Source organism: Cygnus olor, chromosome 1 (assembly GCF_009769625.2).
Source record: "Cygnus olor isolate bCygOlo1 chromosome 1, bCygOlo1.pri.v2, whole genome shotgun sequence".
NCBI lineage: Eukaryota > Metazoa > Chordata > Aves > Anseriformes > Anatidae > Cygnus > Cygnus olor.
The window spans coordinates 187,638,193-187,665,014 of record NC_049169.1 but is presented as its reverse complement, the minus strand read 5'-3'; the positions used below and the strand labels follow the sequence as shown (position 1 = coordinate 187,665,014).

The following is a 26,822-nucleotide window of genomic DNA, read 5'->3' as shown; positions in this document are numbered from 1 at the left end:
CCAATTCATGTTTAAGGCAGAGCATTTTTCCACTGAAGAGTTTTATCAATGTACTTAAATACAATTTTATAAATAAATATTTAAATACGTTTAAGTACAGTTTTAACATCTGAATGTGACTGGTACTCCCTGCTCTTGACAAAATAATTTGTTATTCCACTTTTGCTTTTGTTTGCTTCCATTTTATTTCAAATGTGAGAAGCAGGCTTATTTTAAGTTAGACAACTAAGTAACTTTATCCTTAAAAAAAAAATAAAAAAATTTCTGGATTACACCAAAATATATTACATGATGATAACAAAAACAAGCTGATGTCTGTCCTTTTACGTGCACCTATGCATCAGCTGCAAAATTAGGACAATAACTCATGTGTTACCTTACAAAAGTTTATTACTTTTCCATCACTAATTTACTGTTTTCCAAATTTTTGTTGTGGCAATTTATGTGAAAATCCCCCCCAGTAAAACCCAGACATCGTTCATGACATTTTCTACAATCAATGTTGATAGCATTTATACAGATTTTCTATCTAAACACCACATCACTCAAGCTCCTCACCACTGTAACTGCTGATAGCACCAGAAGAATAAAGTTACTCTACAATTAACAAGTAAAAGCAAAGCTAGAGTGAACAGCAGTTAAAGTGGTAAAAACAAAACAAACAAAAAATTTTAGATCAGATTTCTATAAAGTGTATTTTGCTAGAAATAAGTTTAAAAAGACTTCTTAGTCAAGATCTGAAAAGAAATAAAAGAGAGCAAAAAATTTGAAAAGATTAAGTATTTTTTTTTCCACTTTGTTTTATTTATAGATAGAAATTTGTTTATATGTAGAAACTTACCATATATAAAGTTACAAGTAGAATGCTAACGAGATTTGTACCAGCAGCAATTCAGCCCCAGAAAAGAAATCCCATAATGGGTGCCTTGCTCTAATCACATCATCCTAACTGTGCTGAATTCAGTTACTCCCCTGTAAGCAGAACCAGGCAGAAGGACTCTCATGCCCACAAAGGACCCCATGAAGTCACAGCTGCAGATTAAATTGTACAATCAAGTTGTAGGGATGACTGAGCAGTATTCAGCATGTGATGCACCATCTAAAAAATAGGGTATGTGGGATAGGCATATACGGGATAGCAGCTATTCCTAACACTACTGCATTGTACTGAAGTCTCTTAGCTCCTCTATTTTAATTTAACCTTAAAATTTAGCAGGTTTTCAGGTATGCATTGCCTCACCTATTAGAATAAAACATCTTTTATCCTTACCAGAGTCGGTATCATAGCTAAAACAGAAATCTTTCCTCTCTGACCCTTTGAGGCCAGATATCACAGCATGATGTTGACATTACAGCATCCTAACAGCACTGGAGCTCTGTGAAATGAGTTGCCTTTGCTAAACTCGAGATTGTTATTTAAAGACAAATGATAGCTGTTGCGAGATCTGTATTGTTATAATAATTTATAGGAAATAACATGTCAAGCTGTTTCCAAAAGTTCTTTATCAACTACCCGGCACTTCATAATGTCACGACTCTTAGTGATGAACATTTCCTGGCTTCACAGCTTTCCAAACTTTTCAAAATATTATTTAGGAAAGTATTACACTTCTGTGACATTTCTGCATTAGCACGGCACACATCCCTTACTGAAGAAAGAACTGTAACAGTTTCATTTCACAGTCCAGTAATCTAAAATTCTGCATTACCACTCACTTTAGTGTTAATTTTCCCATAGATTCTCTTTTTCTGCTTACAAGGCAAAGACAGCTCAGGTCAAGAGCATAGACAAGCTGTGCTGCTGATTCTCCTTTTTACAACTCCTGATTCACCTTCACTTTTGCTTCACTGGGAAGTTATTTTCCCTGCAGAAAGCAGGAGAGCCACAGTCAATAGATAAGTCAGCAGCTATCAGTCAAAATGGATTTCAGAGGGGAAAAAACCTCCCCACAGCTAAAAATGCAAGTATTATTTATACAGAATCATGCCCACACTGTAAAAATACACCAAGACAGCTTGCTGCCGTACACACGGTGAAGCCTAATTCAGCTCGTCTCACTTCCAGCCACAGACACGTATCACAAGCGGTAGGACATAAAAGCATCAGCACTGCACAGACGTGCTGAGCCATCCAGCAGGTAATAGGTACTGCACAGCGGTTATGTGGCAGACTAAGTAGAATGATACCTTTTTTTTTTTTTTACAAAGTGATTCAGAAAAGAAACGCACTTGGTCGGTTGTCACTGAATTCTTATGCAGCTTTGTAGCGTGCAAGTGAAGATCCAACATACTCATCTTTGTAAGGCATTCAGATAAAATGCTTGACAGGCCCACAAGTACACAAACACATCTGCATTTTTTAGCCCCCTATAACCTAGATGAGATCAGCTTTACTTTCAGCACTTACAAAACATCAGAATAGTTCAGAAGCAAACCGAAATTCTGAAGGCATTCAATACTGCACAAATAGCATTTCATACTCCTTTCCTATAAGGCAGGAAGCCCTGTGATTTTCAAAGCTTCAATCTTAATTAGAAGAAGCAGTGACAGATTAGTAATGGACTACTTGTAAAAACAGTGCTGGAATGGACTTTTACTCTACAATTTTTAATATAAATGGAAGATCTAGCACAAATACAGAACTGTTTTACTAATTCATCAAGATCTCCACTTCAGATGAGCTTCATTAGCTGCTGTCAGTAACAACAAAAGGCTGAGAAAACCCCTCATGAACAAACAAGAAATAAAGACACGAAAAAGAGCCTGCACAGAAGGCAATCCTAATCAACCTGTTCTGGAAGAAGCTTGACTTTATTAAGAAGTTCTTAAAAGTTATTTCAACTAACAATAGGGGCAGCCCCATAGCATATGAAGGTAAAAATAAGTAAAACTCAGGCATCCCCTGCATGAGATTGCAATAAGTGTTAACTTTTTTTCTAAAACTTTGAGTCTCCAAATGTATAGAAGCAGCTTAACATCATCCTTATTTAGGGATCTGACTTCCTGCAGTCCAGGAAGCTCCTACGGGTAGGAACATCCCCAGTGCCCTCCCTGCACTTACTGACTTACTGTGCCTGGCAGAGGTGCTACACCACGTGCTATGGCTTTTGCTGCTACTCTTCACATCTCCTCCTCGGGTGAGCAAGTCACTGCCTGGCACACCAGGTAAAAACAGGCAGAAGACGGGCTTTGAATGTGTTGCTCTGCACACGGGCTGTTCCTGAAGGCAGTGAAGACCTAACTGTGTTGAAATCGAGATGCGGTTAGCTTAAGAGCTTGGGGGACTTGTGGGGTTTCTTGGTTTTGCTATGTTTTTGCTGGCGTAGCAGGTAGCAATGTCAATTAGGGGAATGATTTCGATGACATCGCTATACCAGCACAAAACCCCAGTACAGGTCTGTTGTACAGTCATAGGGAACATTTGCTGACACACCTCTTTTCATCTGGGACTAAAACAAGGTACACAGACAAATGCACATTCACATCACAATAAAATAAAACGCATCGACTCAAGAAGGCTCACTGATACCAGCCAACATTTTTTTTTATTTTTTATTTTTAAATGAAGACTTTGATCAGGAATGCCAGCCAAAACTTGATAGGCAGAAAAATCATGCCACGGCTAGGTTCTGAAACGTTGCTCGTGTATCCAAAAAAAACCCACCACGCACTGGCCCTTTCAGAATAAACACAAAATTCCTGTGCCAGAACATGCCAACTTATCCAAACACAATACAACAGCCACTGAAAAGAACTTTCCCTAGACTGGTTTCGGTGTACAACTCAGCGACATTTTTACCTCCATCTGTTAGCTCTGCCTGAATTTACAGTTCTGCTACACAGATACTGCTGCTGCCCCAGCGGTCTTTTTTTCTGTGTATGAATTCAGAAATGAGGATTAACACCCAATCTGGAGAACAAAGAAAGCCGCAGGAAGGTAAGAATTTTAAACCCTCTAATATTATTTGGCCTTTCAGGGTAAAATTTTTGAAAATAATACTGCTTTAGCAGAGGGTTATCTGTTGAGGATGCCTTGGGCTCAAGCAAAAATCGCATGCAAAGGAAGAAAATCTGTGGGATGAGTACAACTGAAAGAGTCAATAAAAGTGTCGACGTGTACGAATGCTGGCACAAACACTCCTGCAGTCAGTCAGTAATGATGAACCGTGCTCCTTCCTGATGATTCTCCAACCAGCCAGCCCACAGGGATGTGTAATACCAACATCCTGACAGGTTCCACCGGGCTTGAGGAAGCTCTTAGGAGATAGTCACAAAAATGCAGAATTGCAATGTTATCTCAGGGGGCTGGGATGGAGAGAGCATACTTTGAAATTGCTCCCCCCCCGTAAATAATCCCCCAATGCAGAAGCAGGTAGCTGGCCACTCATTTCCCGCCGTGTGCTGGGGAATATTGCTCAGCACTACGCTCCCCCAGTCAACCTGACCCAAAAGCCCTGCTTTCCCCTCTACAGCTGCTGTTCCTTTGCCCTGATGTGTGCTCCTTTAATGCACACAACTGTCAGCTGTGCTCTATTCCAGGCAGCTCAGCAGTAGGAACAAGATAAATAAGCCTATTTCCATCCTTTTCATGATCTAAAACTACCGATTGCTGTTGTTTACAACATTTTAAAACAGGATCTCTTCGTATACTGGATATATTCCTCAGTCAGGCTGAATTTTGCTCCGCAAACAACTGTTCTTCATAACAATTCTGCACACTCCATCCAACTGTAGTTAAGCGTTAGCAAATCTCTGCAAGGAAATATAAAACCACGTCTTCCTCTGTAGAAGGAAGGGAGAACAGCCTGGCAAACCCAACATCTACCACTCCAACCTAAAGTAAACCAGCTCTACCCTTCTACAGACTGACAGGCAGAAATTAACTTAGAAAATAACATTGAGTTGACGCTGTTATAACCTCACAATTACTTTATTGACTGATTTGATCTGCTCTGCTGTAATGACAGCAAGAAAATTCGAGACATTCTTAACAAAATGCCAGAGATCCAGAGCAACATCACAACTTGTTTGCTTTAAACAAAAATGAGACTGCAAATATTGACCTAAGTTACTGCAAAGTTCCATTTTTTAAATAAAAATACATTCTACTAACTGGGTGGAAAAATCACAGAAATGCGAAATGTAATTTAAAATCTTCCATTTTCATAGGTTATCTGATTTTATAGCAATCTGAATACTTAGACGAGTTTTTTTTTTCATCATATAATGCACAACTAATTGTGGGAGACTCAACTAGGGACCCCCCTTTATCAGCCTTCATCAAATTTCAAAAAGGAAACCGTCCCAAGTTATTTGTAAAACTCTCGGTAATTGAAATAAACAGCTAAGAAAATGGAAAGGACTGGTATCTAGGTAGGTCTGTACCACCAGAAATAGTTGATGAATGAATGAGATGCCTGCAGCACTGCAAAGCCTGCTGCAAGGACGGAGGCAGCATCCTAGTGCGCATACAGAGATGAAACAACCCTCAGTCCAAACCAGAAGTCATCACCTGTATCATCTCACGCAAAAGACAGCATAGTCAGGATGAAAACACACGACAGGCTTAGCCCATGATCTTTGCCAATATGAATCCTGACCCTGAGACCATTTACATGCAGGCTTAACGTTAAGCCTAAGAACAGGCCCACCAATTCCAGGAGAAATACTTGGATGTTTACAATTCAACATATGTAAGCGACAGATCTGTAGGACTGGGGCCATAAGAAGCACACACCGCAACATCATTATTTTTACTGCTCCGTGGACATTGTGTCATAACAGTTACATCCTTAATGATATTTAAAATCATTTTCATCTTCAAAAGGCTCCACAGTTCCTAAACAAACTCCACTGACCCAATAAAGCAATTAAGAAGCACACGATTCAATGATGTCATGTTAAATCAATTCTGCAAACCAAACAAACTACGGATTTTCAAATATCAGAGACAAGCCACTGACTACATCTAATCTGTAATCAGTTTCCTCTGGTGCCTTTTACACCAGGGAGCATTTTATCACTGCATGAATGCTGTTTTCTTACTAGTTATGGCCCTTAATATCTCATAGCTCTTTAAACAAGCAGCATCTTGCTGATTTATGACATTAATTTATATTAAACTGATGTCTAATACACATCATATGCTTACACATTTCCCTTCCAAAGCGATATTGTTGGTATTGCCTCTCTTTCACAGATGCTTTCAACTATATTAAGACATTTTTTAAGAGTACAGAAAAAATGGGAGTAAAAAGGGGGGGGATATTTCACAGATTTTCAAGCAGACAGTTTTAACTAGAAGTTAAACTTCTTCTGGTTTTTAGTGATTCAGGCCCATAAATATATACTGAAGTTGAGGTTCAAAGGCCATTTAGTACAGGTAAAGCCTTATGACACAAAAGTTTCACTGAGGTCATGAAGGCTTCCACGAGAGCAGATGCCAAACACGCAGAAGCTTGCTTCAGTAGGCGTGTTTTTTAAACTAACAACTGTCTCGAGGGAGCTAAACTTTTCCACGCAGTCACCTGCTTGCATTCCTCTTGCAAAGGCTCATCCTTAAATTGCAGCTTAATTTTATTTATTTATTTTTCATGGAAGGTTTAAGTCCTGTCTTGGGAAATTGAGTTGGTTTTGCCAATTGTAGACAAGAGTCCAAGGCCATGGGTTATCTGTTGTGAAGTCAGTAACCAGAGTTAGTGAGTAAGAATAAGTACAGGTGGGATTTCGTTATAGAAAAACTTCATTTAAAATCATGCATTTTATTTGTGTTTATTCAGAGATTTGAGTTTTAATAATTCAGGCACTTAAAACCATGACATTTCATACATTTTTCTTTGAAAACAACATCAAAACCCTAACTGGGCACAACAGCATTCCTCACAGTTTCCTGAATTTGAGGTTAATCATCCTGTACAGCACTGTCATCAGGAAACAGAGGGTTCCTCCCTCAACAAACTGATCATGCTAACAGAGTAAATGCAAGAAGGACCCCATTGGGTTTCCTGGCCCTAGAAAGTCAGCTTATATACCTTGTTTCCACTCGGAGGAAATTTGTTTTAATAAAGCCGTGGCAGCATATGGTCATAGCATGTCGATTTTCCAGGCGGTGGGGCCACTAACTGGAACCATCTGATGTTTCCCCCTAAGCCTCCTTGATCTGCTGCTGGATTGCAGCTTAGAGTAAAACACAGCAAAGCCAAAAAGAATTGGGGAGAGGAACAAAAAAAAAAAATCAGTAATTCAAATTGTTTATTTAACGAGAGCCTAGCTCTGAACGATTCCTCTTTTGAACCAAAGCTCAAACGCATTTGTGATTTGGGATTTATTTCCACAGACCATCAGACGTACCCCAAAGCTAAGCCGTAACAAACACTTTTACTTTGCAGACGGGGAGGAAAACAAGCCCGTGCTATCATGTAATTAAAAAAGGAATTAACCGAAGCTCAGAAGTACTTAATAGTGGATTTCTGCAAAGGTAAACAGCCGATGCTATGCATCAGGAACACGGTGAGAGAAGTCACAAGGGACAGGCGTGTTTGCCATTACCACGGCAATTGTTCCCTCGCGTCGTTGACTGAATACGAATACAACACGAGCACATTTCGAGCACGCCGCCTTAAAGTTGCCAGGAGGCCGGATTTTGAGCTCCCCGACCACATTTCCAGCAGCTAAAAGCCGAGAAATGGGAAAGAGCCGGTGCCGGGGCAGGGAGGGCAGCAGCCAGCGGGCTGGAGGAGCCGCCAGCTCCCCCGGCACCGCACCAACCCCAGCCCGGAGCTCGGCTCTGCTGCACCTCCCCTCTCTTTCCCCCCTGCTTGAAGCTGCCACAGGAGCCGAGCTCAGGTGTCCCCGAGCTGCTTTGGGATCCCCCCTCCCCAAAAAACACCGCACTTGTTGCCTCCCCGGCTAGGCCCGGCCCTGCCCGGCGGGGCAGCGAAGTTACTCACCGGCGGCGGCTCCTCCTGCCCGCCGGGCTGCCCTGGACGGCCGTGCCCGCTCCGCAGGACAGGGGACGAGCCCCGGACGGAGCTCAGGGGAGCCGGCTCGGTGCCTTCGCCCCCTTCCCGGTGCCTCCCGGGGCGGCGGGGGGCGCCGCAGCCTCCGGCGAGGTCAGGCGGAGGAGGAGCGGCAGCCCTCCCGCAGCCGCCGGCGGCCCCCGGCGGGGAGTGGCGGCGGCCCCGGCTCGCACCGCCCCGGCTCCTCCCCGCCGGGGTCCTCGGCGCCGTCCTCCGCCCCGCTCCGCCCCGACGAGCCGGGCTGGGCCGGGGCATGGCGCCCGCCTTCGCCTGAGAGCAGCCGCCGGGCCGCAGCGGGGCACGGCGCCGCCCGCCATGGAGGAGGAGGACCCGGAGCTGGAGAGGTGAGGGGCGGCCTGCGCCGAGATGCCGGCCGGGCTCCCGGGGGTGCCACGCCTCAGCCCGGGGCCCGGCGGGGACAGGGCGGCCCGGGACGGCGCCGCGGAGCGGGGCCGGGCTCCGAGGCCTCGTCCCCGGCGGTGGCGGAGAACCTAGGGTGAAGCCGGGCCCGTGGCTGGGTTCCCCCGCACACAGCGCGGGGCGAGGCCCTGAGCAGGAGGTCTCCTATCTTCCTCCTCCTCATCTTCCTCCTCCTCCTCCTCCTCCTCCGTTGTGGTTCCGGACTCGCCGTGGGGGGAACTTTCACCTGCGGGACGAAACTTTGAATCCTCAGCCAGGGAAACGCAGCCTAGGACAATTAAACCTTCCTGCGGGATAGGGAAAAGGCTTTATTTAAAAAATACGTGTGCTCGGGGTGATAGCGTTTAGAGATAAGGTTGAAAAGTATCGGGTGACTCATGGGTTATAAATGAGGGCCTAGGCTTATCTGGTAAACTAAAAAGTTAAACTTTTCACAAATTTCGATCTTGCTGGGATAACGTGGTTCATTTTGCAATCCGTGCTGTGGTGTCCCCAAATAAATGCTGTGGGGATCAAAATGTGTATGGAGATCAAAAGGCGGGTTGCTGCTTGAGTATTCAGGTGCAGCAGGCCTTGCTGGCTTTGCTTTAGGATTAGACTTCAGGTGCTTATTTTACAGGTTTGGGGGTTAACATTTCTATTTTATCTGTTGTACAGGCTGGGTTTTTTGTGTGTGCCAGCTGGTTTGTGACGGAGTGCGCTTCTGTAGCAGCTGTAGCAGTGAAAGGATAACTAGAGGCTCTCTGAACTGCTCGCATGGTTCTGTCCCCTACCTTTTAAGAAAACATCTGAGGGTGGTTAGACAAAATCACTTGTTTCTGCTTGTATCTAGCACACATATTAAAATGGGATAAATGTGGCACCGCTGAGGTGGTAGAAAGCATAAAGCTTTCTAAGAGGCCTTTAATTCTTGGTAAGCTACTTCTGCTCTCCGATAATCAGTTAAATTATTAAAGCTTATTTCTATATATGCACGGATGCTATTTTTGTTAGTGCCATTCCAAACTCGAGCCTTTTTCATTCGCAGCCTATTGACTCTTTGCCACTCCTCCCTCTGTGTTGTCTTCCTCCTGGCTGCTGTTGGTATCCTGGGGATTTGGGTGCTCAGACAGCCCCCCGGGGTACAGCAGCTCGCCCACCGGTTACAGCAGACTGCTCCAGAGTCCCCTGCTGCTGCTCTCCTTTCCAGGAACCAGATTTGAAGTTTTGTCCTGCCACATAGCTTCAAGCTGATTCAGGACTTGCTATTCCTTTTTCCTGGCAGTGTGGTAGGATATGAGGATGAAACTTTGACTTACGGAGTGACACACGGTAGGGCTTAGCTGTACCATATCTTCAATCTGTGCTACTGTGTTATAAGAGTTTAGGTGGCTCCATGCTCGCCATGTAACCAGTATAGCGTGCCTTCTGACTATCACTTTCTGTCCTGGTTCTGCCCGTCATTAGATAGTTCCTTTTTCATACCCTCAGCGTTCAGGACTCCTTTTTGCTAGTAGCACCCTGACTTCAATTCATGCTACATGCATTTAGATGTCGTGCTTGGGTACTTCTTGCTCTAAAATGTTTCTCCATGCAGTCTTCAAGAGTCGGAAGTAGACCTTTCTTTATCCTTTGGCTGGCAGACGTTACTCCTTAGTTTCATATGCAGCAGCTGCTACCTGTTGATCATACTCTCAGGTCAGTAGCGCAGCAGTGCTAGCTAGGTTTCATAATTTGTCAGCCCTTTATAATATGGCTTTAGCCTAAAAAAAATGGCAATTCTGTTCTGTAGCCACAGTGTTAACTTTGATTTACTGTTTCAAAATGTTTTTCTTTGGAGTATTTTCAGTAGTCTGCATGTGGACTTTTTATTTAATTTATGGAGGGGAGTGGTGGAAGTGTAACTGTTTTTGTGGGTGCTTTTTCGGGTGTGAATTTTGTGTCTCAGCATTCCAAATAGTGATCTGCTAGGAGAAACCAGTTGTCCTGCTTTTTTGTGTGATCATCTAAGGAGAGGTCTTTTCATCCTGCTTGCTCTATCCTGTCCTTACTGCCGTGTTTTCCTGCTATTATTGCGTCTGACTCACGCTTGATCTTGTGTTTGATGCTTTCTTCGCTTTAATAGGGGTGGTAGTCACTGCTGAAGGTGAATACGAACTTGGAAGTTACCGTGAGACTGTTGCATGCTATGGATTTAAATACTCAAAAAACCCAAGGCCAAGTTGGATGGGGCTTTGGGCAACTTGGCCTAGTGGGAGGTGTCCCTGCCCATGGCAGGGGGTTGGAATTAGATGGTCTTCAAGGTCCTTTCCAACCCAAACCATTCTATGATTCCAAAAAAACTGTGAAATATCACAAGTGTCTAAAATATTCCTATTTGCTACATGTGACTGAATTATTTCCTCTCTTCCATCTCTCCCAATAACCTTTGTTGGAAGTATGAACTGGCATTTTTCCCGTAAACTTGCTGGTATGTCAGTGAAGATCTAGAATGTAAGTGTGAAATACCTAGTTATTCTAAGAAAATTCTAGAGCAAACTCTTTTAATATATAATTAATGGTGTTGGTAAGATACATGATCCAGGAGGGGGGGAGTTACAAATCATCTCCTAGGAACTGTTTCCCATACAAGTACCTGTACTTGTTTTCCTATGTAATTTCTACTAAATATCCCCACTTTTTTATTTTCCCCTTCCTAGATTGTCTTTGTGCTTGGTGTCTTGTGTTTCAAGCACATCTCCTTTATATTCTCAGAGAAATTTTGTCTTTTACCATGTATCCAAATTCTGCCATAATCAGTTTTATCTCATCAGCTATAGATATTTCACAACCTTAAATATCACTCTTTATTAGAATTGCCTACCAAGCTTGCTTGGAGCATCATTTACTTCAAAATAAGTATTTCCTAAGGAGATACTGTATTAAATTCCAAGGAAAGCTATTACTTGGTCTTGTAACGAGAAGCCTTTTGTTGAGAATTGATAGCCTAATATTTTGCAGCACAGACGTCCCAGTTACACTTCTTAACAAGTAGGCTTTACCCCCTGGAGAAATTAAATGATAGCTCTTACTATTCTTACTCTTGGTTTTTAAAATCTAGGTGTCATAATTGAGTTTGTCATTCTTTCCCATTTTGATGGCAAAAAGTGGTCTGCAAGCTAAAACCGTTGTTTGAACTGAGTGAGGATACCTCACTGCTCAAGCTGCTGAGAAAATCAGTGCAGAAATGTCCTGGAAATAGCACTTTTGGGGCTGGCAACCAGAATATTGAAGAAGTGAGACTCTTGATCCACAAAGGATGTGAGCGTTAACGTGCCTGCTATGGAGTGCCTTTCCTTTGAACACACATTTGGAATTTTGTGGCATATTTGTGCTTTCTTTATTCTTGCTTGCAATATTCTGGCTTAAGCTTTTCTTCTGACATCCCTTTTCATCAAATTTCCTAGTAAGTGTGCACAGATGGGACAAACTAGCTCCTAGAAGTTGATTATAAATTGCACTCCTCTATTGTAGAAGGCAGTATCTTCAGACCTTTGTTTGATTGCAGGTCTTGATATTATTTGGATGTAATCAGCACACCAACATCCGCTTCTATTGCGTGGTCAAAGTTATAGAAGTCAGCACAAAACTGCGTCGAGAAAATAGTTTTTGAAGTAAACTGCTCATTTTTCGTGGGCTGGCAGCTAGGTGTCGGGACCTGGAGCCTCAGGAGGTAGGTTTCAGTGCTCAGGGCTTTGGGGAATGGCAGTGGCCAAGCAGCCTGGCCTTTCAGGTGGAGCAGTAATGGGCTGCAAGCAGTTGTTAATGCAGTGACAAGCTTTGGCAAAGGGGCTTTTGATAAAATGTCCCTTCTCTTACTTCGGGAGGCGCTGAATACAAATACCTGCCTTCCTGCTCGTTGTTGTGTGCTTTCCGGTAGCTGATTGCATGCTGTGAAGCAAGTCCAGTAACTCTATTGCCATCCCAGTTCTTACTGGGATCTTTAATGAGATGATGGCATGGGTGGAGGTGCAGGGTTTGTTAGGTATGAGCTAAAAGCTCCTGGGCACACCCACGGAGGAGCTCGGAGGGACAAAGGCAGGTGGGAGAGCCCAGATAACGACCAGTGCTGATCCAGGTCCACCCTGCGGCCATCAGCCCACCAAGGACACATCTCTCCAGGCCTAGAGGAGCTTGGGGGCACCACAACGGGCAGGAGCCCAGGGCAAGGACCAGGAGGAATGGCCAGCACCTCCGGGCCCCTCCCTGGGTGCCTCAGGAGAGGCTCAGCATCCCGCTGTCACACCCATCAAGATGACTCAGTGCTGAGACACCACCGGGACCTCAGGGTGTTGCTGCTGTGAGTATGGGGCACCCCAGGAGATGCAGGGGAAGGAGCATTTAGAGATTGCACAACACCTATTAAGGGATGTTTAGGGGAGGAACCAAAGGCAGGGAAAGGGATGGATTTAGGTGATTTGGGGAGGAGCCAAAGTGGGAAAACAGGAGTAAGGAGATAGAAAGGGCTGGGCACCTGTGAACAGGCTGCTGGTGGGGACGTGCTTGTCTGGCCGTGCCCTGTGCCTGCTCAGCACAGGCTGTCCTATTTCTTGTTAAATTCCTTTCAAACTTTTTCTTGTCTGGGTTCTATCCTGCATTTGTTCTTTCAGAAAAATGATGGAGTCCCATCCCTGAATGAAGAAGAGAAAACAGATGCAATTTTTGCCCAACATCGGAGCCTTTAACATTCTCCCATTCTTTGGGCACATGCACTTGTGATGCGAGTTGTTAGGGTTATGAAGTGAGACTTTTGCCTGTAACCTTGGAATATGGAGGAAGAAACCTCATCCCACAGAAAAGTAAATAAGTCTTGGACCATTCTCGTGAAGATAAAAAAAAAAAATACATACACATATCTTCATGTTATTATATTTTGTTTTTCAGCAAAGCCTGATTGCTTGGAAAGGATTGCCACAGCCAGTTTTAAGTGGTACTTGCTATCCTTGCCATGAAAGATGCCAGAATGATGACAGTGCTCTTAAATGTGCCCCTGCCCTTAATTTTCATTCCTGTTTTCCCTCCGTTTGGGTTTTTCTCATGTGAAAGTTGTGTGTTGTGTTCCCTTTGCTTATGTTGCTCTTCTTGGAACTGAATCAGGCGGCTGCAGGAATGTTTGAATTGTAACCGAGCTGTACAAATGAAGACAGCAAGGAATGCTGAGTCCCAGGAGGCCTTTAAAAGCAAATGTGACCCCGTTTGCATAGCTTTTAAGATTTTGACTGACTTGTGCAGCGAATGTAAGTTCAGTGAGTGGAAATGCGTTGTTTCAGAGATCGGAAATGCGTTGTTTCAGAGATCGTCTGAGCAGTTTTTCCCCTTTGTCTGTGCAAGTCAGGAGGGCTTTACACAGATGCAGTGATTAGGAATAACATTAAAAGACCACTATCAGGAAACAACTGCTGATAAGAAAGGAGGATTTTGACTTGCAAGGCTGCTAAGGTGGATGCCAAGTCAGCCTGATCTGTGATATAAACTTTGCAAAATAGTGTCTCAAATAACTTAGGAATTATAAGCCATAAAGTTACAGAATTGATGTCACCATATTAATTTATTCTGATAGTTCCCGTAAAGCTGAACTGTAGCTGTTTAAAATGTTTTCCTGGTGTTTTATAACTCAAATCCTTTGGTTTATGTTTTTGACTATAAAATAGCGACAGATATAGTGGCTTTTAACCTGACTGCTTTACAGATTTCTTATAGCAGAATCAGAACGTCTGGTAACCACGATAGAAAAAGGTGGATTTTTTTCCTCTTTCCTGCCTTTTGTCTGGTATTTCTGTTTGAAGGCTCAGGGCAAGTTTTCAAAAGGCTGCGTGTTCCTGCCGTGCCCCCTGCTACCTGAGCAACCCGATCCACTTTGTGAATTCTGGGTCTGGACAGTAAAATAAACGTTGTCCCGATTTCTCCAAGACCTGTGCATGTAACATCTCCCACGTTCCAGTGACAGAGCTTGTGTTTCTGACACTTCTTGGGGTGTTGGGGAATTGCTGTGCCACATATCCCACTGTCTGGGGAGGCAGCAGTACCTGGCTAGGTTGATAAAGCAGTGCTTAGCATCTAGATGCAGGTAACTCTAACAAATGACAGCTTACCTGTGCAGATGCTCAATTTTTGTGAATGACTGGAGATGTAAAATGTCCTGGCATTGGGACGAATGCTTAAAAAAGGAACCGAAGTATCCCAAGCACAGCTGCTACTGAGATCATACTAATAACCTCAGAGACACTTCTTTGAGGAACCTTAAACCAATGTGCCATTAGATTAGAGAATGTAGAAATAATAATACAAATTTTAGTGCATTTCTCTTCTGTTGTTTCTGTGGACGCTTTCTTCTTGCAGAGCCTTTCAAATGCAAACTATCAAAGAAGTTACAATCTGTGAGTATTTGCATATCTGCCTGGCATAGATTTCACTTTTTCTGGCTGGAATGGTTTCCCCTTGAAACCAAGGAATATATACACATAATATATTCTCGTCTTAAGACCATAAACTGAAGAGGGTTGGATCTTGACTGACAGATGTAAGCTGCTGTGTAACAGCATAAAGTTCTCTCATTAGCTACTGAAGGAGATTCTGTACTGTTTATGTGCATTCCCTGTTATGCACGTGTAGTGTATGCAATTAAAGCTAAGACCCCTGGTGTTTTCTGTGCAGACATAGTGACCTAAATGGTAATAAATGACTGTTGGTTGTTTAGAGCCCAGCACTATCTCCTTAGGTCTTCACATGGGCCTGCTATATAAACTGCTTGCTTTTCTTCTTAGATCTGCTTCTTCTATTAAATGATGAGCCTTGACTTCTCTAGTCTCAGTTTTCGCTTAACACCAAAATCAATACTCAGTTGTTGTTTTTTGTTGTTTTGTTTGGAATCTTGTGGCAAAGCAACAAAATCCTGCTATGCTAATAGTACTATAACACAATGAGACGTGACTTCCTTCAGCTTGAGTTGAAAGCTGCTGTCAGTTACCTTTTTGCGCCATGAAGATGCTGGCAGTCCTGCTCGCACAGCCTGAACACCAGTAGCCGTCGTGGCACATCACAGCTGGGAGAGCAAAGCGATGCATGCCCCCCTCTATCACCTCCTGCTTTCCATTCCTCGAGCCTTCACTCTTACCCACATCAGTGTTGGTAGTACTGAGCTTCGTGTCCTGGGTTTATAGCCAGGTGCAGAGCTTCTCTGCTTTTCTTGCTTTTCCGTCTTGCAATTCCTATTGGTTGACGTGTATAGTTGCTTACAGTTAACTAACCTAATTGTTAGCTTACGCGTTCAATTTATGTAATAAATGGCTCCCATTATCTGCTTATTGGTCTTCCCATTAACTTCAACCACGTACTGTAGAGCGGTTATTAAAGTTTTACTTGAGATTGAAATTAATGTCTAAAGAGAACTGAAAGACCAACGTTGTAGGAATTACCTACAATTTGCATAATTTACACTCTGACTTTTTAAGTGAGCATAGTTATGTAATTGCTTTCATGTGAGTGTGGCTGTTTTTCCCAGAAGATCCTGGTAACGTAGTCATTTTCAATGACAGTGGTTCATAACCACAGAGATGAGCTCCTCTCTTCCACTGTTAAACCAAAGCTAGTGCAGTTTAACTACTGGTAGGTGCAGTGGTAATAATTCTGTTAACTGACTGCTTGGTAGTTTGCTAGTGTTGTTGAACTGTGCTCAGAATAGATCTGCTGTGGTTGAAGGACTTTAGGAAGAACTTAAGTGATAGCAAGGGAGAGCATTCCCCAAAAGCACCGGGATTGTGCTTTTCGGTGTAGCGTACCAGTTTTGCACACTTCATTTCTATTCTCCAATGAAAATTAGTATTGCAGTTGTTGCATTTGCAACATTTCCTCTTTATTCCCTGTAATGAATTAAGCAATGGGCTCTCTACTTTATTTATGTAAGTGCATAGAGGCAAGTTGTTGTTTTCTTCAAGTGCTAACTTTTTTTCCTCTTCTCATGTTTAGGAAGGCTGTGGAAGAGTTACTTAAAGAAGCGAAACGTGGGAGAACCAGAGCTGAAACAATGGGGGCTATGGGTTGGTAAGTTGTGCCAAGAGGAAATAAATACTATGACCAATGCCAAAATAAATTTTGCATTTAATGGGTAACAGAAGTCTTTGAATTTTAATTTGCATTGTGTTTAAATAATTTGTCTTCATCCAGGTATTAATTTGTCTGGGCAAAAATTTGACTCCAGATAAGAAAGAACTTGAAGAGAATTCTGCCTGCATAAAATTGCTTGACCGAATGTGTTAAAGGCAAAGCAATTGGAGAACAAACATGCTGAGAAGAGTCGTTCATCTCACAATAATGTATATGACTGATAAGAGGCATCCCAAACCCAAGGATGTTCACACAAGTAGGGCACCAATTCATTCAGATAAACTCATTTGTAGATAAGGTCTGGCTTCTTCCACCAACAGTATTACAAGATAAGCTGTGCTGTTTAGGAAGTTCTCAGCTGATTTCTCAGCTATGTTTGTTTTAGTAGCTCTGAAGAGATTAAATTGGTGTCTTGCTCTAAAAAGCTAATCTTTCATATTTCCTAAACAAGACTTGAGAAGTCTTTTTGTGTATATTTTACCCAACATTTCTGCTAGGGATACAATTTATACCCTTTATGTGAAAATAATTAAATTGGTTTAATCTCCTAGAGTACTTACAGCTGTACTGAATGCAGCATGCTTTTTCTCTGCAAGCCTTGCAAAATAGCCAGGTAAACCAGTGCAGATAATCAGCATCATGAAGTGTTGTATGCATCCTGTTACTGAGCGTTTGCAAGTTAATTCCAGGTGTGGAAACCAAAAACTTCTACTGGAAGATACCCAGGTGTCCCTGTGCAACTTCTCTGCCACTTGTGCAGTCTGGAATACTTTCCAGGAGCATGTATGGGTTTCTGCTCCCAGCTATTTCTTATTCCCTGTCTCCACAGGAGCAGTGGTCCTACTCAGCTGTCTATGATGGTCAGCATGGGGGTAACAAGCAGTTTTCAAACACCTACGACCTGTCAGAGGAGGGGATAGCCGAGGGTGCTCTGTTCTTCAGAACACCAGGTTGTTAGGCCAGAGCGGTGATAAAGATGTAGGAGAAGAGATGGCCAAGAAAGCTTCAGGAAGAGGAATGTTGTTGACATGGGGATTGGCACAGTGATATCCTGAACTGAGACTGATGAAGTAAGGATCCTTTTGACTGCAGAGGAACATGAGAACAGCTGTACTGGCTCAAAGGTGGGATCCATCTTTGCTGAGCCCTGTCTCTATCAGTGGCCGATAGCTAGTGCCTAGGAAGTAGAGTAAGAAGAGTACAAGAAAATAGCATTACTTACTCAAGATACAATCATAGAATGGCTTGGATTGGAAGGGACCTTAAAGCCCGCCCAGTTCCAACCCCCTGCCATGGGCAGGGACACCTCCCACCAGACCAGGTTGCCCAAAGCCCCATCCAGCCTGGCCTTGAGCACCTCCAGGGATGGGGCAGCCACAGCTTCTCTGGGCAATCCATTCCAGTGCTTTACCACCAGTATAATGAAGAATTTCCTCCTAACATCTAATATAAATCTCCCCTCTTTTAGTTTAAAACCATTCCCCCTTGTCCTATCACAATCTGTATGTGTAAAAAGTCACTCCATTTTTATAAGCTCCCTATAAGTATTGAAAAGCTGCAATGAGGTTTCCCTGTAGCCTTCTTTTCTCCAGGCTGAACAGCCCCAGCTCTCTCAGCCTGTCCCCATAGGAGAGGTGCTCCAGCCCTCTGATCATCTTTGTAGCCCTTCTCTGGACCCGCTCTAAGAGCCCCACATCCTTCTTGTGCTGGGGGCCCCAGCCCTGGACGCAGCACTCCAGGTGGGGCCTCACAAGGGCAGAGCAGAGGGGCACAATCCCCTCCCTCCACCCGCTGCCCACCCCTCTGTTGGTGCAGCCCAGGACGCAGTTGGCCTTCTGGGCTGCAAGTGCTCACTGCTGGCTCGTGTTGAGCTTTTTGTCCGGCAAAACCCCCAAGTCTTTCTCTGCAGGGCTGCTCTTACCCAGTCTGTGCTCATGTCTGGAATTGTCCTGACCCAGGTGCAGCACCTTGCACTTGGACTTGCTGAACCTCATTAGGTTCACATGGGCCCACTTCTCCAGCCTGTCCAGGTCCCTCTGGATGGCATCCCTTCCTTCTGGTGTATCGACTGCACCACTCAGCTTGGTGTCATCTGCATATTTGCTGAGGGTGCAGTCAGTCCCACTGTCTACGTCGTAGATAAAGATATTAAACAGCAGTGGTCCCAGGACAGACCCTGAGGGACACCACTCGTCACCGGCCTCCACCTGGGCATAGAGCTATTGACCACCACTCTCTGGGCATGGCCGTACAGCCAATTCTTTATCCACCGAATGGTCCGCCCTTCAAATCCATCTCTCTCCACTTTAGGGATCAGGATGTCATGTGAGACCGTCAAAGGCCTTACAGAAGTCCGTAGACTTGTACCTGTTCAGTTCCATCAGGTGGTTCAGTCCCGCTCTTCGCATACAGCAGGAGGGACTTTGCTCCCCCAGCCCTTGCCCAGAGGTTCGGAGCTGTGGGAGGCACGGGAAGCTGACTGCCAGTCAGACTGAGGCAATCCCAGCTTCCAGCAGTCAGCAGCTCAGGGTATTCTGCACCCATAGATCATTTTTTTGGTATATGATACTTCTCCAGGAGGTTTTCCTATCTGAGTCTATCCACAGAGAGACCGATGGTAGTAATCCCATTTGTCACAAACCTGCTGCCATGTATTTTGGCATAGGCTAGTGTACAGCTGGTAGATACGTCATCACGGGGGAGGTATAAAGCCCACGATAGGCAGACTCCAAATAAGACTTTGATATCCAGTTTTGCAAGCACAGGGACAGCACACCATATAGAAGCTGCCACTGCTCTCAGCCCTTTAAAGGAATTCATTAAATATTTTTGGTGCTCAATTGTGCTGTTTGGTCTTTCTGAACTGGCCCAGCAATTAGGTATTGCATTGCATATATAGATGAGAGATGAGATAACCAGTAGAATACTTGGAAGGAAACTTAACTATGCACAGCTGAGTGTCGCACTCTATCAAAATGCCATCAGATGTAACTGATGTTACAGTAAACAGTAAATCCTGAAGGGCTTCAGAGATTAGATCCAGGACTGACATGTAACCTTGCAACTGTAAACTACTGAAAAGAAGGTAGCTGCTGCTCCCGGCTTTGTGGATACCAAATGAAATGAGCAAAAAAGTTGGTTCATCAAAATACACATTAGGAGACCAAATTTGGGAAAGTATAAACTGGTAGAAGCCACCAGAGATCATCACCAACTTGACTAAAGCATAGTCTTTAACAGGTAAAACTGAAAGCCTCCATTGCTTGCCAAACTCAAAATGCTTACAGGTGTGTTTCATGAGGACTTGTGGGATTTCCTCAGCCCTTTGTCAGAGGAGTGCTGGAGAGGAGAGATGCAAAAACCCTGGAAACGTCTACTGTAGGGCCATCAATCCTGCATTGGCACTGGGTAGAGGAAATAACTCGACCTGTAAGAAAATTATTTGTTCTGACATCTTTCTTTGGGTGAGGAGAGGCAGAGGCTACTACTGCTCATACTTCACAGATTCCAGTTTGTGTCGCTCTTCAGCAGCTGTTGGTGCTGCAAAATACGTCTGGAGTCAGTGGTATTTGACAGGTTAATCAAGGGAAGCATGTGGGGAGGTGTCATTCACAGGGAACTATATTGTATATGCCATTACAAAGAGTGGAGTTTCTTGGTGGGTGTTGATGGCAGCAAAACCTTCTCCAGCAAGCCTCTGAACACTGTTGTGGGACTGCTTTCACATTCATGCCACTGCTCCCTCACTTTCCAGAGTGATTAATTCTCCATAGCTCAAGTGCACGGCTTGAAGAAGTTCCCCAAGCATCCCTACCTAGCTTTTTGCAGTCCTGTTGCATGAGATGGATAGTCAGCTGCTGTTTGAGCTTGTATTGCAAACAGAATCATCGCAGAGCTGACAGTCATGTACCAAGTGGTCATCCTTCAGCCCATGGTCTCCAAGACAGAGATTCAGGCTTGAAATATAGAACGGTGTTGGTAGTATTTTTTTTTCTAGTTTGGGAATGTTTTTGCCGCTGTTACATTATCTTACAAGCTTGCTGTGGCTGGCACGGGTAGATGCTGCAATCTATGTGGTGCAGATGCTGGTAGAGGAAAGTCTTGTCCTAAGACTCTCTTGCCTGTGGACCCATTTTGGAGCAGTTCTTGAAGAGCTGCTGCCTGTGGGCAGCCCCCGCGGGCTCAGTTCGGGAAGGACGGCATCCCGTGGGAAGGACCTCACGTGGAGCAGGGGCAGAGAGGGACCGTGAAGGAGCGGCAGAGACGAAGCATCAGGGACTGACCGCAGCCCCCATTACCCCTTCTCCTGCACCACTAGCGGGGGAGAGTTAGCAGAGGGTGGATGGGGGGAAGGTGGTTTTAGTTTGCTTTTAGTTCTCAAGGCTCTGGTCTATTATTAGTTGGTAATAAATTAAATAAATCTTCCTTACGCTGAGTCTGCTTTGCCCGTGAAGATAATTGGTGAGTGATTTCCCTGTCGTTACATGTTTTTTTCTTCTGGTGTATAGGTCTGGTCTTCAGAGATCCTGGTAGCAAGTGAGCTAGGGCTGAACTGAACATAGTCTTTTCTGCTTTACTTTAAAAGCTTACCCAAAATAAGCTATAGAAAACAGCATATTTTAGGATGGTTTGTTCAGCTCTGCGTTGTCAGAGCAGACGAAGTTGCAAACAACAGATAAATGTTAGAAGCATTAAATTGCTCTTAGTCCTATTTCTTTCAAAGCACTCCTAAAATCGCTCTCATGACTATAGATAGTTTCCTGTTCGATATCAAATCTGCTGGTCAGAAGCACCGCAGAATAAGGAGGTTGAGGCAGAAAGCCTTGAGAGCATGGGAGCTGCGATATGCTGTATTGTGTCTCGTCTTTGCGTGGATGTTACATCGCTATGCAGAAACTGCAGTGTGATTCCACTTCTTCTTTTTCCTTTGGATGTAAAGAGCAGGAGGAAGGAGGTACAGACAGAGATTGCAAAGCAAGTATGGCAAAGCATAGTGATCAGAGCACAGGTTTCCATGCAATGCCCTGCCAGCCGCATCTGGCTGCCCAAACCATGCAACTTGCTTTAGCAACTCACTTGGCAAAACAACCTCTAGCTGCTTTTTGTTCCTTCAGCCATTATTCTGCTAAATACCCTATTTTCCGTGGCAGTTTGGAAGTGCTAGAAATGTACTTGGAAGTTCATGCATAATAAACCGTTTCCTGGAAAGATCTGATACACTCCGTGTGCCAAGGTTGACAGCGCCAACCCTGTGTGACATGCTCAAAGACTGTGGTTCGTGGCTCTGTACTCCAGTGTCTTAGCAATGTCAGTGAGTTCTTCTGATAAAAAGCCTTAACGTACGCGTCTGTGCTGAAATACAGTGCCAAACCTGATGGCAGGCATTGCTGGAGAGTAAGATGGTTGACATTTTAAGTCCACTTCTGTGCAACACAAGTGGGTTTAAGTGTTGATTTGTGTGTGCAAAAATGGTTTCTATTTATTTTCCTTGCTCAAATTGGAGAGTTGCCATTTGATCATTAGACAGCAGAGGAACGTTGGGGCAGGGGGAACCTGTGTTTGGAGGAGGATGGGGTTCTACATGGAAAAATAGCTTTTTAGCTTGTCCGAACATGCAAAACAAAGTGAACTATTACACTGAATGAAAACATTGCTACAAAACTGGAGTCAGTTTTGTAAACTGGATTGTTTTAGAGTTGCAGGTAGGCTGCTTTCTTTGGTCATGCCTGCAGTTCTGCTTCAGGCACACTTGAGTTTGAAACCTTAGTGCTCTTCTAACATGTCTTCTGAAAACATTTGCACTCTGTTGTGTGGAACTGTTCACTAGTTTGCAGATTGTGATCCACCTTGCATAGACTGAGCTTTTTTTGCAGAATTCACATTTAGGGCACAGCTGTCATTGAATTGAACATCACAGGATCAGACCTACAGCAAGCCAAAGGCTTTTCTTCAGGGAAGTGAGCTATAGAAGTATCCTACATTTTTCTCACCATTGGAAATGCTGAAAAAGACATCAATGAATTAATAACACAGTTCGCTTTGGATCTTCACAGCTCCAGATATGCCAAATATACGTGTAAACATTATGGATTTGTGTGCGTGCATGTGTAATGTAGCATATGTGCCATACGTCTCGTTTCCATTAAAGACTTAAAGGCAGAATTTGCTTAGCTGAAGTCTGAAGTCAATAAAACCAAGGACTGACGTTTCCCTTCAGTGCCATGACTTATTGCTGCTCCCTGAAAACCTGGGGGCTCATTTTTATTGCTGTGTGATAGTGAATTAATGACATCTCTTAGCTGACTCTGAAGCCCTGCATTTCTCATCAGTTTTCATTCTCAGTATAGCTCAGGCAGCGCTCGTAGTGCCAAAAAGAAATAAATACTTCAGCAAGGTGGATTTATTTAGGGCAGATTGTCTCATTCTGGTGCTATATATGTATGTGCTTAATCAATACATTAGCTTTTAAGAAAAAGCAAGAGAAAGAATATGAATGTAAAATAGTTTGTACCTGGATCCATCCTAGGGAAAGTTGTGCTCCTTGGTTGGAAGTGTTGAGGTACAACACTTTAATGCTGGCATAAGACATGCAGAGAAATTAAATGTTGGCTGTTTTGTGTTGTCTCAAGTGCAGCCCGTGCCATGGCATTTTCATTGCCATGTTTATAGCTGGTGTAGCTTGAAATGGAAACCCCATTCTACTGACAAATGTTAGCTGTGTACTTTCACTCAGTAGTACAGCTAATGCATAATGACTGCCTCCCTAGTTTACAAAAAACGTCTGTACAGAACATCTACATTTTTTAATTTGATTTTTTTTAACCTGTGTTTGAGTAAAACAGTGTAGATTTATATGCAGGAAGTTCACAAACTGTAATTATGCTATAGAAATATCAAGAAATGCATAGCAGAAATAAAACAGTGTGTCTGCTTAGTGTATATTTCTAAAATGACTAATTTCGTTGAGGATTTATAACAAGAACAATTATCAGTAATGCTTAATAAGTAGATCTGAAGTAAATTCCATGCACAGTTCAATATCATGAAGTATGCTATTTTCTTCTTTTTCTGCTTAGTCTGATTATTCAGAGTTATCAAAGGTTTTAAGTGGTCAGGGTATAGTGTCTTTGCTGACACAAAATATTCCAGTAGAATAGGTGATCTAACATTGCAGTGTTAAGATCATCCATAGTTGATTCAGTACGTGGTACTGTGCTCTCCCAACATCTCTGCTTTTTTTGAGTAATCCCTCCAGTCTATATTAGCAGGCAAACTCACAGTAGCTCCCACAATAAACAAAGTCTTTGGAATGATTTCTGCTTGCTGAAGGAATGTATTCAAACTTCTGTTACTTCCATTCCATTCTCTAAGAGATGATAAATTGGGAGTAACTAGTACAACTGATAACAACAGGATAAATGTAACACGGAGTACTTGTTTACTAAGAGAAACTGATAAATTACATGCAAAAGCATTAAGCTGCAAGAGGAAAAAGTCAGAAACAACAAAAAGGAGTTTAATCAAGTATCCTTTCTATTAGAGAAAAAGTATTTTATTTGGTGGTTGCTAAACATAGGTTAAAATTGGTATGCCTCCTTTGATTTATTACTACAGTTGTTTGGGTTCTTCATGCAAGTGTATCCTTTACTTTACGAGTATCTTAGTTCATTAAATAATCTATTATGGTCAGCATTGTGGTCATGTTAACCATTCTCATATGACTCAGAATGTGTTATTAAATATTTGATTCCTGAATAGCTAAGTTAAGCACCGACAAACTTAAAATATGTCGTCACTTTACACAGAGTGAGTTAACCATGAGTCTCGCCTTATCTGCTTCTCCCTGCACACTGCCTTGTGAAAATCACATGAACTTTCAATCCATTGAAGTAAAATAATTTTTATCCTATAAAGAGTAAGATAAAAGGAGAATGAAGACAACCTTGAGCATATCTTTCTGTACTGAGAGTTTACACTAGGTGGCATGCAAGGAAAGCCAAAAACACAAAACTGTCTTAAAATTGTTGAAGTTAAACTCTCACATTTGTTTCAGGATGTTTTTATCCCGTATTTTGATTACTTTTAAATGTCTTTACAGGTTGAAATGTCCTCTTGCTGGTGCAAATAAAAGATTTCTTATTAATACCATCAAAAACACATTACCATCTCAAAAAGAACAAGACCAAGAACGTGAGCAAAAGGAAGTCAGTAAGGAGCCGGAGCCAAACAAAAGCAGGAAAGAAGAAAAACCAAAGAAACGCAGAATTCATCCATACACACCCAGCTTTCAGTCCAGAAGGAGAGTCAGCTACTCTCCTCCTAGGCACCGAAACAGGAACCAGCACACAAAGGATAAGTATGAAAAGCGATCTAGCAAACGATGAGGAGAGATGAGTATGTGCTGTTACAAGCCAAGAATGTCATTAGACATCGGACTGCAGGGATGTTAGTTTTTTTCCAGAAAGAGATGCTGTTCAGAATTGGTTTTTGAACCGAGTTGCTTGTGTGAGAAGTAGCTAGAGGTAGTTTTATAAAACGTTTCTTCGGGACCTTTAAGAGAAAAGCAAAGTGCAGCATAAATCTTTCAGTTGTCTGAGAACAGACATTCCCTTCCTGTTGCTCCTTTCCTCACTCCCCTTCTGACTAAGCTTAGGGTCTTGGTAATGGAGCGTGATACGTGCGTCACTGTCCAATACAACTTGTTTAGTCATGTCACCCTTTTGGAAATAAATTTAACTTAAGCAGAAGTCTATTTATTGTGTAAAGTTGGCAGAACTTATTTTTGCTGCTTAACTGATGAAGAAGTTTTGCTTGTTTGGGTTAGTTTAGTTTTACAGGATCTGGAAGAAGGGAAGACTTGTCAATGTGTGGCTAAGAACATCTATTTTGTATAGCATGTAAGAGTTTGGTTTCTTTAGTATAAAAAGAACAAATTTAAAATGGGCAATGCTAGTTTTACTTTTCAGGAGGAGCTACCAGGAAATACCGACTTTGCGTGTAGTATATTCACAATCCTGTCATAGATAACATTAAACGTTACCCCTAAAAAGCCATAACTGCAATAATTGTCTCTGTTTAGACTTCCCTCTGTAAGGAACTAGTTTGAACAGTCTGTTGTCATGGTGCTTTCAAAACAATCCTTGAAGACAATTATCATGTTTTTGTCCACTGCTATGAAGTTTCCAAGTAAACGTGTAATACTAGAAACGCAGAGGAGATATTTAAACACAATCAAATGCTCACTTCCCAAACCTATGTGATGATTTTGTAGTGGTACAGTTCTCAAACTTGTGACTTCGAGCACATATAATACACATCAGCATATTCTATGTCTTTTTTTTTCTGTTTATGTTACAATAACAAAGTTCTGTGTGAAAAAGTTTGTATTTCGGTGTTCTCAGAAGTAACTGTTTTGAACATAGGTTTCAGTTTTTACGTGTGTTGACAATAAAATCTGAAATGTTCATTGAAAGTGTTTTTTTGTTGTTGTTGTTTTTTTTTTTTTAATGGGTTTCTTATCTGAATCGGGCCTCTGTCGTCTAACAGAAAGGAGGAGTATCACTTCACGGTCCTTCAATGCTGTGTCAGGGCAAGAGTGCCACCTATAGGCACAGATCTACCTCGTCTTGCTATACTACCTGTTGTCTCTCGTGGGAAGATCGTGTGAGCTAGGAGGTGGGGAGACCAAAGTGGAGATTGCTGTGACTGAATTTTGACGTAGCAGCTGAGAATTACTCTTCTGAATAACGAGAAGGTAGTTAAACTGGTGTGGAGGCCAGCAGTGGCTGCTAGGCTTGTTATCCAAGGAAGTGGGATACTTCCACATTTCCACTGAAGAGCATAGCTATTTTTCTCTATTTCCCTGCAGGAACCATAGCACTGTAATGGAAGTCCCACCCTCTCAGATAATTTCCAATGATTTAAATGGGACCAAAGAAAAAGTATCATCTTCGGAAAATTTAGGGCTATCTTTGATTTAAATAAACAGGTGTCATTTGTAGTCCTTATTTTACTGGACATTGCTTGTTTTCTCCTCAATAATTTTATCTGAAGGATTGCACTTACAGTTCCAGCCAGCTTCTGCTGCAATGTCAGTGCTGGATATATGTGGCTTTGCAGTGGCAAATTCCTCTCCCTATTGCTTATGTGTGCATTCAAAACTAATCTGGCTAGTTGATAGACAGTGCTTCCAATACTGATCTAGAGGATTTGACATGACCTAAACCAGACAGCTGAAAAACATCTGTCTTCATCAGTGGAGGT

The 26,822-nt window shown here is 42.9% G+C and overlaps 2 protein-coding genes across 2 annotated transcripts in view; one reads left to right on the top strand and one right to left on the bottom strand.

The window, feature by feature from the left end:
* The window catches only part of LNX2 (ligand of numb-protein X 2), a 65,064-nt gene extending 56,882 nt beyond the window's left edge, over window positions 1-8,182 (bottom strand). Inside the window, exon 1 of the mRNA XM_040543915.1 lies at window positions 7,950-8,182. The gene's annotated coding sequence lies outside the window, so the exon portion shown is untranslated. The remainder of the gene's footprint in view (window positions 1-7,949) is intronic.
* Window positions 8,183-8,198: 16 nt separating this feature from the next.
* Window positions 8,199-26,031, top strand: POLR1D (RNA polymerase I and III subunit D). Its single transcript, XM_040543917.1, has 3 exons — window positions 8,199-8,362; window positions 16,422-16,496; window positions 24,658-26,031. The coding sequence occupies exons 1-3, from the start codon at window positions 8,334-8,336 to the stop codon at window positions 24,941-24,943; spliced, it is 390 nt and encodes a 129-aa protein (XP_040399851.1). The 5' UTR covers window positions 8,199-8,333; the 3' UTR covers window positions 24,944-26,031.
* Window positions 26,032-26,822: the final 791 nt, after the last annotated feature.

Bases quoted from the DNA above. Each gene is read 5' to 3' on its own strand.
- POLR1D (XM_040543917.1), top strand. From the start codon at position 8,334: ATGGAGGAGGAGGACCCGGAGCTGGAGAG. The intron at 8,363-16,421 runs GTGAGGGGCGGC...TCTCATGTTTAG, and splicing joins GAGGACCCGGAGCTGGAGAG to GAAGGCTGTGGAAGAGTTAC. The intron at 16,497-24,657 runs GTAAGTTGTGCC...ATGTCTTTACAG, and splicing joins ACAATGGGGGCTATGGGTTG to GTTGAAATGTCCTCTTGCTG.